Source organism: Littorina saxatilis, linkage group LG2, assembly GCF_037325665.1.
Source record: "Littorina saxatilis isolate snail1 linkage group LG2, US_GU_Lsax_2.0, whole genome shotgun sequence".
NCBI lineage: Eukaryota > Metazoa > Mollusca > Gastropoda > Littorinimorpha > Littorinidae > Littorina > Littorina saxatilis.
Window position 1 is genome coordinate 89,255,247 of NC_090246.1, and position 18,081 is coordinate 89,273,327.

The 18,081-nt window shown below is 39.3% G+C and overlaps 2 protein-coding genes across 7 annotated transcripts in view; one reads left to right on the plus strand and one right to left on the minus strand.

The window, feature by feature from the left end:
• LOC138960086 (rho GTPase-activating protein 17-like) overlaps positions 1-14,300 on the plus strand; it is a 56,630-nt gene extending 42,330 nt beyond the window's left edge. For 3 of the 5 annotated variants that reach the window (XM_070331815.1, XM_070331818.1, XM_070331819.1), the window contains 3 exons: positions 2,525-2,711; positions 3,107-3,552; positions 11,318-14,300. In XM_070331815.1, coding sequence (XP_070187916.1) covers positions 2,525-2,711; positions 3,107-3,552; positions 11,318-11,349 — 665 coding nt within the window. In that variant the 3' untranslated portion in view covers positions 11,350-14,300. Of the gene's footprint in view, positions 1-2,524; positions 2,712-3,106; positions 3,553-6,934; positions 6,962-11,317 lie in introns of all 5 variants that reach the window. The other 2 variants (XM_070331816.1, XM_070331817.1) reach the window with 2 other exon arrangements.
• A 1,198-nt stretch (positions 14,301-15,498) lies between these two features.
• LOC138960089 (exosome complex component RRP46-like) lies at positions 15,499-18,069 on the minus strand. 2 transcript variants are annotated; one of them, XM_070331825.1, is made up of 2 exons: positions 17,811-18,069; positions 15,499-17,452 (listed from the first exon to the last, which is right to left on the minus strand). In XM_070331825.1, the coding sequence occupies exons 1-2, from the start codon at positions 18,067-18,069 to the stop codon at positions 16,782-16,784; spliced, it is 930 nt and encodes a 309-aa protein (XP_070187926.1). In that variant the 3' UTR covers positions 15,499-16,781. The 2 variants fall into 2 exon arrangements, with proteins under 2 accessions (XP_070187926.1, XP_070187927.1); XM_070331826.1 differs by having other exon boundaries at positions 17,768-18,018.
• Between the last annotated feature and the right edge of the window lie 12 nt (positions 18,070-18,081).

Below are 18,081 nucleotides of genomic sequence, written 5' to 3' on the forward strand. Positions count from 1 at the left end.
CTTGGTATCAGTCTGCCTTAGAGATGAGGACGAGAGTTGGCCAGATGGCCAGAATAGCGCGCTGCATTTTCCTGCATAGAACCAAGGCGCGTCTGTCGCGACGATGCCTGAACTAAACATTGGCGGGCACTGCTCACAGCCCGGCACACGGCACTGTAAACATTCCCCGTCCCTTCACCTCTCTCGCCACCATCCGCCCTACCCTTGGTCTCATGCCTGTCTGTATGAATAGCACCGAAAATGTACTGCGTCAAATTTCATGTGTCAAAATTTAAAGGTCATTAAAATATCTCAATGATAACTAATTAATTTAGAAGGTCTGGACTAATGAGTGAGATTGTGCAGAGGTGATCCTGTTTACAGAATTATATCTTAAAACACCAGTGGGTTGTCTTTTGTTTTGTGTTTGTCTGTTTATTTTGCTGAATTGTACTCATTCATTTTGTGTTTCCTTGGAATTCCTCCAGATATATATGTGTTTATTTGGTCATTGAAGTATGCATCATGTATCAAAGTAGACAAGTGCATGATATATATTATTGAAATCCTTTTAAATTAAATTTTTTTTTCTTAGAAGAGTTGTCTTCAATGATGCATGAACATTATTTGTTATGTAGATTTACCTCTTGTTTGATGTACATGAGCTTAGGATGTAAAGCATGTGTGTGTTTGTGTATGTGGGAGTGCATGCATGCGTACGTGTGTGTGTGGGCGTGTGTGAGTGTGTGTGTGCACGTGTGCATGTGTGTGTGTCTTTGTCGAAGAATGGTGAGTGTAAAGAGTGTGTAGTGAAACTGAGCACCGGTTTGCATCCCCCCTCCACCCCTCCAAGAATGATGAACTTTGCTATTTATATTTTGAGCAACAGTTAGTGTAGTGAAGGAATTGTCAATAAACACAAAACAGAATGTGAATGAGGATTCCAGGTTTATAAAATAAAAAAAATAACCAAGAAGCCCAATTTGTAAATGTACAGGATTCCCAGTCAAAGTTCAGAGATGCTATATAATTTGAGAGGTTTTGTCATAGAGACCAGACACTCAGTTCTGTGAACCTTGCCAGGCTTTTAAAGCAAAACTAATTCATCATTAATATCCTTGACACCATCCATGCACTCTGAACAATTCAGAATACCACCTTTTGTCCTGTAGAAAAAACACAAAATACACAACTTTTGTGCTTTAAGTACAGAGTTCAAGAAGAAATCTGTTAAAGCTGCTTAATTTCAGCATCATCAAGTTTGCGTTGTTTAAAAGTTCTGCAAATAATTATGCCACTTCTGACATTTCCCACCTCCAACTTTAGCTCAGCAAGAGAATAGATTGTTTCTAGATAGAGCTGTTATGTTTGAGCAGGAACTTTTTTTCAGTGTGTGTTTTTTAAAGGATTTTTTTTTGGTGCATTATCTTTGTGTCAAAACGGCTTATTATTTAGTTTTTTTGCTTTTATTTTCAGCCTAATTTTGTTTTTGCATCTTTATTTCTTTTGGTTTACTTGTGGGTTTTGACTCACATGCGAAGCAAAAGTGAGTCTATGTACTCACCCGAGTCGTCCGTCCGTCCGAACGTCCGTCCGGAAAACTTTAACGTTGGATATTTCTTGGACACTATTCAGTCTATCAGTACCAAATTTGGCAATATGGTGTATGATGACAAGGCCCCAAAAAACATACATAGCATCTTGACCTTGCTTCAAGGTCAAGGTCGCAGGGGCCATAAATGTTGTCTAAAAAACAGCTATTTTTCACATTTTTCCCATTTCTCTGAAGTTTTTGAGATTCAATACCTCACCTATATATGATATATAGGGCAAAGTAAGCCCCATCTTTTGATACCAGTTTGGTTTACCTTGCTTCAAGGTCAAGGTCACCGGAGCTCTTCAAAGTTGGATTGTATACATTATTTGAAGTGACCTTGACCCTGAACTATGGAAGATAACTGTTTCAAACTTAAAAATTATGTGGGGCACATGTTATGCTTTCATCATGAGACACATTTGGTCACATATGATCAAGGTCAAGGTCACTTTGACCCTTATGAAATGTGACCAAAATAAGGTAGTGAACCACTAAAAGTGACCATATCTCATGGTAGAAAGAGCCAATAAGCACCATTGTACTTCCTATGTCTTGAATTAACAGCTTTGTGTTGCATGACCTTGGATGACCTTGACCTTGGGTCAAGGTCACATGTATTTTGGTAGGAAAAATGTGTAAAGCAGTTCTTAGTGTATGATGTCATTGCTAGGTTTAGTTATTTGACCTTGACTCTGAAGGTCAAGGTCATGTAAAGGTCAAGGTCAAGCATGTGAGTCGTATGGGCTTTGCCCTTCTTGTTTTCTGTTATTGTAGACGGTTGATTTTTATGTTTTCGTTTTTGATAATAAGTGTCAGCATAAGACTAAAGTGAGCGAGAGTGTATGTTTTAGTCTGTATGTGAGCGAGTGCAGTTTCGTCCATTTCTGGCGTTTTAAGAGAAATGCATGACCCTGAAAGTCCACATAGTCTATCCATTCTTTTTTGCAGATTTTGACTTCAACGAGACTGGAGCATTTTCTCCGGACAGTCCAGGTCAGGATTTCCGACACGATAATCCAGTGATGACGGCATCTTCACCGTCTGTTCTCACACACTCAACCACGCCCAACAGCGGCAGTCCCGTCCCAAACAGTGCCAGTCCTGCTGCCAACAGCCTATCGCCCGCCAACGACAGGTGAGTGTTTGTTGTGTCTCGTTTTTGTCTGGTACCTACAGTGGAACCCCCCTTTTTACACCCCCCCCCCCCCCCAATTTAAGACTCCCTCCTTTTTAAGACCTTGACGTTTTCTCAGACTTTCTGTTCTTAACCTCTGTAATATTGCCACGAGGTGTAGGTGATATATTCATGTCTGTCAACTTTCCAAGTTTTGCATATGTTGTCTTGTCCCTATGCATGCTAGTTCAACCAATAAAGATGAAGTTGATGCGCTGGTGTTTCAGTCGTATGCCTGCCACTCTCTGCTAGTTCAACAATTTAACATGAAGTTGATGCGCTGGTGTTTCAGTCGTATGCCTGCCACTCTCTGCTAGTTCAACAATTTAACATGAAGTTGATGTCTGCTGTTTCAGTCCTGAAGGTCCACAGACGAGCCCCAAGGTCCAGCGCAGACTGACCAAGAAGCCAGCCCCACCCCCACCTCCCGACCGCTCTTACACGGTCGCCGTCACAGCAAGCATGTCCAAAGCAACAGGTAATGGCGGTCTGACCTCCATGACCTGGCATCGTAGTGCCCCCCTTAACTCTCCCCAACCTTCGGCAGATCAAGCAGCCTATCACCACGGAGAGGGAGACAGGCGGCACTCGCCACCCGAACGACGAACGTCAGGCCACGAGCGACCGCATGGACCTCCTCCGGAAAGACCGGAAAGACCCAGCGCCCCTCCCCCCGAGCGACCCAAAGCTCCGCCCACGTTACAGACGGGTACTCAGCACCCGCCAGGAGCGCCTGGAGGTCACCAGAGGTCGGCGTCGACAGGAGCGATGCACATCATCACCACAGCGAGCCCCAGTCCAGGTAGCGCTTCTCACGAGAGCTTACAGGCGGGTGCGGGTACCACACTAACTACGGTAGCGGGAAACGTTATTCACAGCGGAACCGCCACCCTTGGCCGTCATAGCAGCATGAGGCCAGCCCGTCCCAACCCCCCTCCCCCACCCCCTCCCATCAACCAAACGTCAGAAGAGACACATCTGTGATTTTGTTAATGCTTGCAAGCAAAAAATTTCTTTCTGGTCATCCAAGTCCAAGCTTTTTTTCCTCAGTTTTTGTATGATACTTATTCCCATGGATATTTTCTTGTTTTAGAAAAAGCCCAGCTTTTTTGTATCATTCTTATTTACCAGAGCTTGGCTGTTGATCTTTTCGGCCTGCCTTATTCGTGTTGTACGCTGCTTTCTCTTCAGGGCGTAAGTGGGGAAGGGAGAGTACCCAGTGTCACCAGGGGTAGGGGCGGTGGGGACCCTAGGTTTCTACCTGTGGGCCATCCTGCAGAACAGCCAAGTTTTGTGATCTCAATCATGTGAAGCATAAAAGCCGCATCTTATCCCATCATTCAAAGGCGAGCTTCAGATTTGTCATTGTCTTTTGCTTTGTACATTTTTCTTCCTTTTAACTCTTGCTTTGGTTCGTTTAGCCTTTTGCTTTTATTCAACTCCCTTCCACCAGCCCCCACCCCTAACTAGTCCAACCATCGTAACAGGTGAACGTCAACAACTGGCTAGTGAGTGAGACAAGCTTTACTGAAAGAAAAGAAAATGACTACAGCTGAAAATGTAATGAGAAAGTGAGTCTTCATTTTGTGGCGGTAGAAGACTTTGACCCATACGTTCACATACTGTTGTACAAATAATGTCTTCATATCATTTTATGAATCAGAAGGGTAGTTTTCTTTGTTCCTGCAAAGGGTATGTGGGTAAGGGGAGTGGGGCCGGGGGTAAAGATGCAAATGGATAATGCATGTTTATTGTCACTGTTATCACTGTGTATTATTGAAACTGTTTAAACTATCCACAGCATGCCTGTACATTAGAGATATATTCACCATGGAACAGATAATCCTGTCATAAAAATTATGCCTTGTTAAGTTGTGCTTGCTGTTATTATTTTTTGTAGTTTGTTTCACATATATTCATACCAACCGACTGTGATGAAACCAGATGAAGGTAGTCATGTATTTTTCTTGTGCCTGCAATTTTAGTTGTTCATATATGTTTTAGTTTGACTGTATATATATATACACACTTATGTACTTGCTGATGTAATGGTAAACCTACAAATGCTTATATGTTATTACCAATTCTTAAGTGTGCAATGTAGCTTTATTATTGCCTTTGATTTGTCTCTGTTTAGTTTTTTCTTAGTTTTTTTTATTGACTTCATGTTCGAATGAATTCCTGATGACTTTTTGGTGACTACATCATGTTAGTAAGTCTTCAGGGAAATATAAGGAATGGAAAAACGTTCCCTATCGATTGTTTGTGATTATGAGTGACCGATTACTGCCATTATCAATGTGCTCAAAATGTCCTTGTCAGCTTTAAAATGTCACACTAGCAACACCGTTCAATCAGGCCATTGCCATTGTTGTGTCAATTATTCTCATGGTTTTATATCTGGTATCAGTTTTGAGAAACATCTAACAGAACAATGTACTTTTTCAAGGTAAAAGGTCCAGTTACATTTATTTGAGCTTTCTTTATTTTTCCTCTGGAGAGAAAATTTACAAGACACTTGAAGTGTACAGGCTGAGTTTTGTGTGTGTGTGGTGGGTTTTTTCAGCAACTCAGAAGTGGTTTCCGGATGTTTTTAAAGGTCTTTGTGGTTTTGGTCTCTAGCAGTTTGAAATGAGATTATCACTATCAAGCAGAGCAAAGCAGTATTTTTGCTTCAGCTCTCACTCTTCATCATTTTCTTTGTTTTTTTATCCTGTGTGTCTCCTTTTTTTTAATATAGGTTTTATAGCTTCAAGATTCAAAATTACACTGAACTTCTATACACCTAATGTAAATGACAGCATTTTGTATTGTTCACATAGACCAGCTGTCCGGGTTTCACAATAGACCAGCTGTCCGGGTTAATCTTGCCTGGTATCTCCATAGAGGGGATCTTCCATAGAAAAAACGTTTGCGTCAAAAAAGCTCACATACAATGATGGGCGTGCATGCATGTGCATGCATATAGACACAAGGACACACACACACACACAGACACACACACACACACACACACACACACACACACACACACAGAAGAAAGAAACAGAAATGCAGTTTAGTAGTACATGTAACATACCTTCATGATTATCAAGTGTAGAAAAGAGGATACTATCTATGCAAGTAGACTATGGTGCTGTGTAGGACCAAACTTTGCATTATGACGAGTACAGGTGGCCTTCAATATAAGCTAAGAGAAATAAATTCCATTGCTCCTGTATATCATAGACTGCAATTTCTTGGATTTTATTTTCTGGTATGGAATTGTCGAAGGTGAATTTTATGATGCCATGGAATAAAACGAAGACAGCTTGATTTAACTGGTAATTTCTGTTATATTATCAGTTGAAATCTGAAGGCATACACCAGAAAGGAAATTATCAAAGATCAAGTCCATCTTTTTGTTCCTGATGATATGACTTGATGACTGTTGCCCTGTTTTAATAGGCTTTGCGACTATGACTGAGTGAGTAGTTTCTATGGGAACCAGTCTTCTTGCTACTCGATTTATGATTGTAAAACAACTAGCGTGGTTACTGAAAAAAACAGTTTCTGTGAAAATAAAACCAGGAAAACATTCATTGCATGCACTACAAGAAGCTTAATATTGAAGAACACCTGTGTCGTAGATCTAGCTTGACAATGGGACTACTGTTGACATAATAATTGTTGCATTACGTAAAGTAGATGCACTTGCCATTTGACATTTCTATGCTATAGTATTAGCCTCATGAGGTATATCATTTTCTGTTGATGCCTGTTTTCCCTAATCAGATGTGGGTGCTGGTTTAGAATTTGGAATGTGTGTGTCTATAGCTTTTTTTCTTGCAGAGGGTATACCATATGCATCAAGTTAAAGTCTTACTTCTTGAAGGAGTGATGTTTGAAGCTTGATCATAAGGGTTTTGTCTGTGGTATTCAGACATCGCATTGTCTTTTTTCTGTGTGGTTTCTATTTCTGTCTAAGCCAGACAATCAATGTGTTAGATTTGCTGTAAAATTTAAGCTTAATGTTTTGACTTTAGATGATTTTGTTGTTGTCGCTATGCAATGTAAAAAGGCACTTGAGATAGAATTGCTTTAAACTAGTGTAGATATTCTATCAACTCACTCTAAAAACTCTGGCTTTTGTTTTCCAAGACACTGATTGAAATGATTTGATTGTTGTGTTTGTCTCTGTTCAGATTCAGATAAAGGATAAAAATTGAATGGTAAAGTACCATGTGAACTTCCTTCCTTCAAACTGCCCCATAACCCTTGCACTGCTCTCTGTCATTTTTTCTGCTGTGGATTTGAACCCACACTCCCCCATCCTGAGGATGGATATACACCAGCTTTTCCTCAGTTCTGTTGCCATGGAATTTGGCTGCTAAGATGTACACGTGCTAGCTTCATGCCGAATGTCTCTCGTGTCTTTTCTCCACATTACCGTAGGAAATGCCCATGCGATGAATGTTTGGATTTGTTGGTGGAATTGTTTTCAGATGAATGGAAATTTGACTATGACATGGGTGCAGTGGCGATATTCACATTTATCATATTATGTGGAGTGGAATTGTTAGTATTTTCTGCAGATCAGTGCTTTTACGACTTTATAGACCTCAGATCTCAGAATGTAAATGTGTTACACAATTCTTCTGAAGGCAGAACATGGTGCAGCCCCGCATATCAGTCAAAGCTTTCATGGGCATTACTTGCCAGATATACAATTTCACACCCTAGAGTGTGGTTCTAATGAGTTTAGACCATGCAGTACTAATAGTGTTGTGCTCAGGACACAGTGCCAGCTGTAGAATAACATGTAAAAACCCTCTCGCTTAAATGCCATTAATAACGACTTCACTTTTTTTTTTTTTTTAAATCTTATTGTGCGTGGACATAGCTGTGCAACCCCAGATTGGTTGGTGAAAGGATTGAGTGAGAGTCTGCTCCAAAGAATAGATGCTTCAATCATAGTGGAAAGATAACCCATTTTGGGCAAGCGGAGTACTGGGCAAAAAAAAATGGATACGATAAATGAGTGAGAAATCTGTAAACCAAGCAGATAAAGATAACCCATTTTGGGCAAGCGGAGTACTGGGCAAAAAAAATGGATGCGATAAATGAGTGAGAAATCTGTAAACCAAGCAGAAATCTTTCGGCACAAGTCGGAAGTGGCAACATGATCATTTTTTATTACGTAAAAACAACACAAAAACACTGTTTTGTTTGCAGTTTGATTATTTATTTTGGGAGATTTTGATTGAAAAGATGTTTCCATAATGAGAAAGTACATTTACTGTTCCACTCCACATGTGAACATTTGTTGAATCTGAAGATACATAGATCAGTCTGATTTTGTGTAGTGTTGTTTGGCAGCTTTGAAGTGCACGGGTTGAATTCTTTCTGCATAAATAAGGGCATGTTTACATGTTTCGATGGCAAAACGGCATGATCAATATACATGGGTTTTTCTGGGACAGATAGGGTTATTGGGAATGTCTGTGACAAATAATATTAGTTGGGTTATTGGGAATATCTGTGACAAATCATATTAGTGGGGTTATTGGGAATGTCTGTGACAAATCATATTAGTGGGGTTATTGGGAATGTCTGTGAAAAATCATATTAGTGGGTTTATTGGGAATGTCTGTGACAAATCATGTTAGTGGGGTTATTGGGAATGTCTGTGAAAAATCATATTAGTGGGTTTATTGGGAATGTCTGTGACAAATCATGTTAGTGGGGTTATTGGGAATGTCTGTGACAAATCATATAAGTGGGGTTATTGGGAATGTCTGACAAACCTTGTTGGTACTAAAGGTTAGTCTGGGACAAAACTGATTCAGAGCTGTGACTATTTTAAAGATGCATAACTCACACAATTCTCATTTAGAAGGCTGGGAGGAGGAAGAGGAGGGGGTATGTGTCCAAGGGGGATATGAGAACTACATGTATTAATAAAGATCAGATAAAAGGAGTTAAATGGTTTTCTTCAAGCTAACTTGAGGGTTTGGGTTCATTCGGTAAAATTTAAAGTACATTTTTTACTGTACACAGGAAATGTTTCGGGGTGAAGTACATTTTTATTGTACACAAGAAATGTTTCGGCGTGAACTTGCATATTTTCAGTCTGTAGATTTGTAGTTGACATCATATTCTCAAACTCTCATGGCATTTTGACCTTTTCTTGAAAGAAAAATGAATAGTAAATGACAAGAACAAGCTTGAATTTCAAAATGTATGTATATAACGGTTTATTTGGGTAAAGTTTCATGAAGTGTATTATGTTACTTGTCACATACATATATTTACGTGAAGTCAGTTTTTGTTTTCACTCTTTTCTTACATGTATAATTCACTGTGGTAACTTTAACGCAATACATGTAGCATGACTCTTTGAGCATGTAGAGAGAGAGATCGTTTGCTTCAATGTATCAACCTGAGCTTTAGGGTTGTACACAAAATAGCATGACCCCTAGGGCATGTGGATGAAATATTTGCTTCAAAATAATGTCTAAAGCTTCTTTAGAATTTATTAAATTGTTTATCATGGCACCTATACAAGTACATGTTTTCATCAAATTTTTTTAACTTGAATATATATGCAGGTTAAATGCACACACAATTTGCCGTGAGCTTGTGCATGTGTTATAATGTCTTGACAGTCAGCTTACAGCTTTTTCATTAGTGACTTGAAATAACCCAAACTTTTTTCACTTTTTTATTTTCTACACTGCACATTCAGTAGTACATGTAGTATTGTGCAAAGAAATTAATTTATGGTACTGTTTACTGGTTTTGTGGTGGATATTTGGGGTCAAAAGAAAGATAATGTCGTTGTTGTCTTCTGGTAATTGAAAGTACAGAGTAGTGCCAAAGATTAATGACCTGGTGAAAGTACAACTTTCTATCATTAATTTTGTGTGAATTGTTTGCAGGCATGGGAATTGTCCGCTGAAAGGCAAATTTCCGCCGAATTTATTTTTTGGTCTGCCGAAAAAGCAAAAGTGTCTGCCGAAAAAAACAATGGGGAAGGCCAAAATGGTTCTGAAAACTGAATTTAATGGCAAACTTGGAGCTCAGATGACACCAAATTGCACAATTTGGCTTCTTCGGAGAAAAAAAATGTCCGGGGGAGGGCCCGGACCCTCCCAAGGAAGGCTAGGCGCGTGCAAATTTTTCAGCCTTTTGTACTTTTTTCAATTCCCATGCCTGTGTTTGGACAAGCCGAGCAACAACAAAAAGAAAGGAGAGTTAAAACATTTTCTTCCACAAGATGCGTGTGAAAAGGGTGAGGTCTTGACATGTTCATGGACATTCTTTTGATGTTAACGCAGGTGAATATTCCTTCGTTTGTTTGTTCGTTCATGGGCTGAAACTCCCACGGCTTTTACGTGTATGACCGTTTTTACCCCGCCATTTAGGCAGCCATACGCCGCTTTCGGAGGAAGCATGCTGGGTATTTTCGTGTTTCTATAACCCACCGAACTCTGACATGGATTACAGGATCTTTTTCGTGCGCACTTGGTCTTGTGCTTGCGTGTACATACGGGGTGTTCGGACACCGAGGAGAGTCTGCACACAAAGTTGACTCTAAGAAATAAATCTCTCGCCGAACGTGGGGACGAAATTACGCTGACAGCGGCCAACTGGATACAAATCCAGCGCGCTACCGACTGAGCTACATCCCCGCCCGAATATTCCTTCAATTCCACCCAACATTTGCAATTTTTGAATGAGCATTTTTGTTTTAAGTATTTCTTTTCAATCTAACTTATTTGGCTTACCACGATCATCTGTCATATAACTTATGAGTCAATCATTGGTCCTTAAAAATTAAGGTAACCTTGGTCATAGATCTAGTTCGTTTCAAATGTAGTAGCTTTGAAGTGTCATCTTGCTCAAGTATGTCTAACAGCATCAGTTTTAATAACATGGGCTGGTGTATTTATTTTCTTTTTCTTATTGTAGTACATTTAGATTTAACTTTGCTTTTTTTAACAATCATGCAAGGGATTTTTTAAATGGGAAATATTATTTTGTTGATAGCTCGACAGAAGGTGGGCATGTTAAGGACACGTAAGTTATAAGTCACAGACAAAAGTGAGTCCTGTGAAAATATAGAAGGAATTTGAAAGAAGAAATAGAAAGAAATTCACAGATCTCAAAATTTTAACTGAATAAAAGTGTGAACAATATAACAATGTTAAACTTGCAGGGGTAGGGGCAAGAGAGTATTAATTTTTATTCACGTAGGAACTGATATTTTTTGTTTTTGCACTGTTCGTCCAAAAGGAATAGTTGTAGTTTAGTGAGCATGCATCTATCATCTTCTTGGTGTCAGTACTGTCATTTCTGTTGTGGTTCACTGACAAAAATCATTTCTCATAAAAGTTGCTTGAGATGTTGTGATTAAGAAGCTAGGAAGAAAAGTATAATACATTGTGCTGACGGTAATGGTGTTCACATGGAACATCAACTGGGATAATGTTTCGATATATTCATTTTCTCGTGAACAGAATAAATTTATAAAAACTATAGTATTATTCGTGTGTTGTTCTTCACTATGTCTTTCTTTCTTTCAGTCACAAAAAAGACTTACACATCGTTTGTGTGAGGAGAGGTAGAGAGGTGTGCGTTCTTCGAGTTTGATGTGAAGCACATCACTAAATGACTTCTACGTGATGTAGAGTTCATCACTCAATGACTTCCACATGGTGTACAGTTCATCACTCAATGACTTCTCTGTGATGTACAGTTCATCACTCAATGACTTCTCTGTGATGTACAGTTCATCACTAGATAACTTCTCCAGTCTCCAGACTGCTTTTCTTCCTCTAGCTGTTTCCTCAGCCCTTCAGATGAACCTCTGTGTGTGATATTTTTTGCAGTGGGCTGTAGGTGGCGATTTTCTGCTTGTAGTTGCTTTGCCTCGACTTCTTTCTCGACAAGTTGGTGCCAAACCTGGGAGCTGTTGCAGTGCAAGTTAAAGATAAGTGCTCAGTGTACAACATGGAAAGTTCCCATGTCTTTTCCCTTACCCCTTGCTCAACACCCCCCCCCCCCACCCCCCTTCTCTCACTCTTTCGCAATTTTTTACAACAAAAATAAAATTGTGATTCTAAAAACGCTGAAGATGCATTTCGAAATACAAAACAATTCTGATGCAGGTCTTGCCTTGTTTTCTTCCTCAAAACAAAACAAAAACATGAACCAGACGATGCTTGTATTTACTGTTTGCACAGTGTTGTGATAACTGATCCCTTCGTACGTTTTTAGTTTGGTGCAATAGAATCCCCATCCTTCAAACCAGATAGTTTTTAACTCCTCATGTTCAAATTGAGGCGTGTTAAACAGTTTAAATGTTACCAATTAGTATGGTAAAACTGAGGCGTGTTAACAGTTTGAAGGTTACCAATTAGTATGGTAAAACTGAGGCGCTAGGCATTTTAACGGTTTGAAGGTTACCCATTACTATGGTGAAATTGAGGCGTGTTAAAAGTTTGAAGGTTACCCGTTAGTATGGTAAAACTGAGGCGTGTTAAAAGTTTGAAGGTTACTCATGATTATGGTGTCACATTTTTAAAATAAATGCATTGATGAGCTTTGAAGTCTTTTGTCACTAGTTCAAAACTAGATCGGCTAGATAGTTTCAGATGTAGTTGATGGTGTGTGTGTGTGTTCACGTGTGGCAGGAATAATGGGGTTGCACTATGTCTGTGTTAAAAGAAAATGTAACTGATTGCTTGTTTTGGTGAGCTGCACATAGACCTGTAACAATCAGTGTTGATTGGTATCATTAACTGCTTGATTGGCCGATGATATTGAAATATGATTGTACTTTTTGCATGGAATTGTGCACGGTGAGTGGCAGTCACACAATGCGTTGTAAACATGTGTTTCAGGTGTTTGAACAACAGGATTAGTATGGTTTAACTTTTGCCACCTCATGCTGTGGATTACACAGAATGGATGATATGGGTTCTGTACCACCATGGGTTTTCAAAGAGGTATTTAATGCCTAAAGTATGGATCCTTCCTTGTCCTCATAATCCCAGTGAGAGTAAAGATGTTCGTGTCTCTTCTGAGAGTATGGGTCTTTCATCACTGCTCAATCTGAATGGGGGGTAAATGCCATGAATTTGTTCTAAAAAAAATCCATACAAGCTGTGAATGACCTGTACCATCCAGACTGTTATTCAGGTTGTGTTATTGTTTGTTTCCCAACTTACCTCTTTGAAACATGGTCAGAAGTATGTGGTAGGTTCATCTTTCTGTGTTTTAAGATTACGTAAAATTTGATGGGAAAATCCTGTTAGTTGCACATTGAAACAGAGAGAGGGTGTAACTGAAGGAATGAATGTATTTCACAGTGAAAGCTGCCTACATTTCTGATTTGAAAGTTTGTCATGGAATCACGACATCACCAAACCCAGGTCTGCAGATTTAAAAGCTGTCCAATCTGTGTTCTCTACAGTCTGGTAGAAATGAGAAGTCTCTAACAACCACACAATAGAAATCCTGGACTGTTTAGAGGTCTTGGGTGTTCGGTGAAAAAGTGTGGACAAAATTGGCAGCCTTCTTCAATTGACAATCCAGCCACTGTGTCATTTTGTTTATTGCTTTATAAAATAACCTAGTTTTCTAAATCTAAATAACAAAGTGACTGTGGTGAGATGAACAAAGTTTAAAAAACAACAGAATTCTGTACTCCTCTATACAAGGACAGCACAATTAGTATTTAACCTTGTTTAACAACAAAAAAAGTTGATTAAACAACTTTCCCTAGATTCTTGTAGCCCTGCCTCTCTACTCCTCGCTTAGTCTTATAAAATAACACATATCTATGGAAGTTCAGTTCAGAGAAATCTCTGTTCATTACTTTGATGAAACTCTACTGACGTTTTGAAATGTTGAATTGCTTGTTAGCCCGAGATGCTTTTGTAATAATTAGCTCAATTTTGTTTAGTTTTTTAGCGTTTGTTTGTTTGCTTAACGCCCAGCCGACCACGAAGGGCCATATCAGGGCGGTTTTTTAGCGTATGGGTAGTAGAAATATTGGGTTAATCATTTGTCTTTCAGTGAGCGAGTGTGAATGGTCACTAGTAATAGCATGCTTAGTTTGCTGATAGTATTTTGTATAATATAAGATCTTTGCATTTTTAAGGAAAACCCAGTGTTTGTTGAAAGCTTCTGTGTTTCTGTGAATGATGGTTAATGGTAATTGTGTGGTTATTTGACTTTTGATGACTGCTTGGTATGGTTGGCCTGTGTAAGTCTTGAGGTTTGTTGCATTGTGCCACTAAAATAATTGTTGGGCTGCTTTTTGTGAGAAGTTGGTAATGTGTATGAAAACTTGCTGTACATATAAAAAACCAACACAGTCATGTACTCATTTACTTACGCTTTCAACATTTTTGCCTTAGTATCTTTCTGACTGAACATTCAAGTGAAACTAAAAAATCTTTTATCTGCTAACTCGTTTGAACTGCTTCAAGTTTGCGTGTATGTTGATGACACTCAGTGACTGACATCTGCTTTCATTTGGAGTCTAATATTCACTTAGGCTGTCTTGGTATCTGAAATCATCTGCTTCCATTTGGCATCTGATTTTCACTTTTCTGAATTTGGCAGTACCGGGCAAGATTTTCTTTGTGCATGCCGATTTCTTTACTTGCAATCACATGGTCTTTGTGTATATTTATTTCTGTATTGGTTTTGTACCGTACTGCCCTCTACTGTAGCTCACTGAATATTTATGATTCGTGGATATGATGCACAAACTGGATCATGATAAAAGTGTGCATGTTAACTATGTTTTTATGCTACCAACAATAAAAGCATACTGAAAAAAGTTTGTCTGTTGTGTACTTCAATAGTATTGAGTGAAAAGTGAACACAGTTTTCAGCCTCTGCAGAAACGTCAAGCGAAGCAGGTAATGGCTGACTGCACCATAACATCCACCACCTGGGTAGCGCGACTCTCATGGTGTTAGCGGTAATATTGAATTTCAGAGCTCACGATCCAGTGTCATTATTGACTTTGTCACAAGTCATTTCTATCATTCTTGTGAAATTAATTGACGGAATGAGCTCTAAAATTAACACAATTTTGTCATTTGTGCATTTGATCGAGGAAGATGGCTACCATGGTTGTCTCCCTATGTAGGAAACGCATACCAACCGACATGTCTCCCTTCTGTTCTCAAAATGGCTGCTCCAATGTCTTCTTTCTAAACCCCATGTAAATAAAATGCATCTGTACGGTTCATTCTGTAACTGGAATGGTAACTAAAATAACTTTGTATGCTTACAAGAGCAAGTGCTGCTTAACTAGAGACTTAGATTGCAGTAGAAAATGTCTCTGAATTTACAACGCTAAAATTCAACATAACCCTGCAAGCTTTCCACTGGGAGGACGCAACCTGAATTTCCAAGCCATGGGATGATAAAGTAATAAAAATGAAAACAAGAGAAAAAAATAAGGGCCGTGTGAGGTTCACAGAGTAAATCTTAAACAGTTCCTCTTTCAGTAAATGATGTCACTTTCACAGAGTGAATTCGGGACTTTCGAAATAAGTGTGATGCAGTGGTGGGTGTTGTGGTAGAGTAATTGGCAAATTAGTTGGTTAATACAACAGTGTCAAACAATCATCCGCTCTACGAGTCTCACAGAACAGAAAAATCAAATTCTTCTTTCTCTTGATTTTTTTGCTCTGCCTTCTCTTAACCCACTCACACAACACACAATAACTTGACTTAAATCTTCACTGTAACTATCCTGTCCGATCTTTCATTATTTACCAAGTTTACAAACACCCTTTCATCTACAAACACAGTAAATCTTTGATTGAACACAGTTAACCATAATATGTACAATGGGGTCAATGCCTGTTATACATAAATTTACATATCAACTCTGCAAGAAAACTATTGTGACACTTTCTGTACCCCAACTAAAAGGTTCATACCCGTGTCATTGTATTCAAGTTTCTATTCCCTAAAACTTTAAAAGACATTTCAGTTGGCTATCTGGTACACTTTTTTTGACTGATGATCTCTTTTATAGGGGTCATGTGACCGCTGCTCAAATGAGGGTAGACACAAAATCAACCTGACAAAAACATAAGGTACATAACATGTACCAATTTAAAAATCGACAAAACTTCACAATAGGCAAAATTCAGCAAGTTCTGCATATAGAAATAATTAGTTATCTATCCAGAAGTTTGTTTTGCTACCTTGCGTTACGTCATCCTGATATAACAATCCTAATGTTTAAGCTGCCAATATGCACCAACACACACCACTATGCATGCACACACAAACACAACTAAACAGACATTCTTGTCCTTGACACTCACATACACGCACACAAACCCAACAGTCAACACACACACATACTGACACACACACATTTTATCTTTTGCTTTCTTTCATGTAGGGATCTCATTATATACGATTGAGAACCATCAGCAAGTAGACTTGACACAAATGGTAAGCTGGGTTTGAGTATGTGGAATTGTTTATACAAAAGATAATATTTGCAGGGGGTCACATCCACGTTGGACATCGGACATACACGGATATTTTTTCCAAATGTCCTGTACATGCCAGGGGACATATGTCCTATTGTTTTTGTCACAAAGTGCTCATTGTCCGATTATGCTTTCATTTGATCCGGACATTGTCAGTAATTTCCAATTTACAGTAGTTTGATTTGCTATTTTATCGATGTTTTGCGTAGCAATGTGTCTCTCCAAGCAGATGAAACTTGGGAGACTTTATGTGCTTTTTATAGAGTCCAGTTTCCAAGGGCCGCAACTCTGAATGCTCCAAGCCGGTTGACAGTTGCCTCCCTTCACATTTTTTCCCTCCGAAAAAGCAACATGCCGCCAAAACAAAAATTGGTGCCAGAAAAAAAAAGTCCTATTGATTTATTTTTGTTCAGGACAAATGTCCTATCACTTTTGCATTGTCCAAGACATTTGTCCTATGCAACCCCTCATGGATGTGAGCCCCTGTATTTGAATAACAGTTACAACAGTTTTAAACAGATTTTGACAACTTTCTTTCCATAGACTCCCTATAAAACTTGAACACATGCTCCGTAGCTTTTCTGCACAGAGAAACAGACCTGTCATACTGCTCTTGTGAAAATTTGCCCGATGAAGTCACACCCATGACCTGAAGATCCTTCTCGTTGAAAACAATTGTCAGTGAGGCAGAGGCTTCAACATCGCTTGGCTTCTCCTCAGGAACTAGGTTTATGTTCCCATCTTTGTCAATCAAAGCTGTCACCGCAGCAACCAAAAACTTCATGCTAACACCAGCATCTAGTAGTGCCAAACAGGCTGCGTTGATGCTTGTCGCCAAAAGACCTCCATCATCTTGACGTTCTTGCAGAACAATCATGACCGACGATCTCGGGTGAAGATTTACCAGAATAGTCGCCTGAAACAAATCTCGGATGTGTCGCTCCCGATACTTATCGGCGCAGTTGGGCAAACCAACCCTGGGTTTACACACCACTTCAACTGTGGCCTGGTCGAGGATTTCCTTGGACATTCGCACTTCACAAGGACCGTAAGTAGCAGCAAGAACAGATGTGTTGCCATGTGTGAAGGAGGCGCTGCCGTCAGCCTGAGACAGGTCGCCCAGAACACAGGTAAGGGCAGCTAGGCAAGGTGAGTTTGTGCTTGTCTCCATTACCTCCATGACTGCAACAAAATAAACACACACACACTGTATTGTCTTGAAGGCTAACATTCTTCTTCTTCTTTTTTCCTTTAAAAAACAACCACTTTTACTTTTAGTTAGTTTCGGTGGTGGCGTAACTCTAGTGTGGTTGAACAGAATTACGCTGTTCTGGTGTAACCATAGAATGGCTGAGCCGGATTATGCTGTCTAAAAATGGCCTAACCGTAGCTACTGCATATAATAATCAGATATAATAAATGTAATCAGATATGATATTAACACCAAAATACTAGAACTATACTAATACTGGTACATATGTCCCTGCAAATACTCACACAATAAGCTTGTGAGTGTTTTAACTCAGAGTAAGATTATGACCTGATGTCTTCCAAGTGGGAGTTGATAGAAACAGCACAACCAGGAGAAATGGAGTGTTTCCGGATAGCTTATTATCCGCAGCCCAGTGATGAGTATGTTGTGAAATGGCTGTGAAATAGAAAGCAGCATGGAGTGGAACACCGGAAATGATAACCCGGATGTTAATAAGCTTCCGGCGATTTTCTAGATGTATGTATATCAGTGCGCACAGCAATATAGTTCTAACACTTATTGCATCAGATTCAGCTGTTTTTACCATTATCTTTCCTTG

Coding starts and splice junctions, on each gene's coding strand:
- LOC138960089 (XM_070331825.1), bottom strand. CDS start 18,069: ATGGTAAAAACAGCTGAATCTGATGCAATAAGTGTTAGAACTATATTG. Junction 17,453..17,810: donor TCCCACTTGGAAGACATCAG/GTCATAATCTTA, acceptor ATTTTGTTGCAG/TCATGGAGGTAATGGAGACA.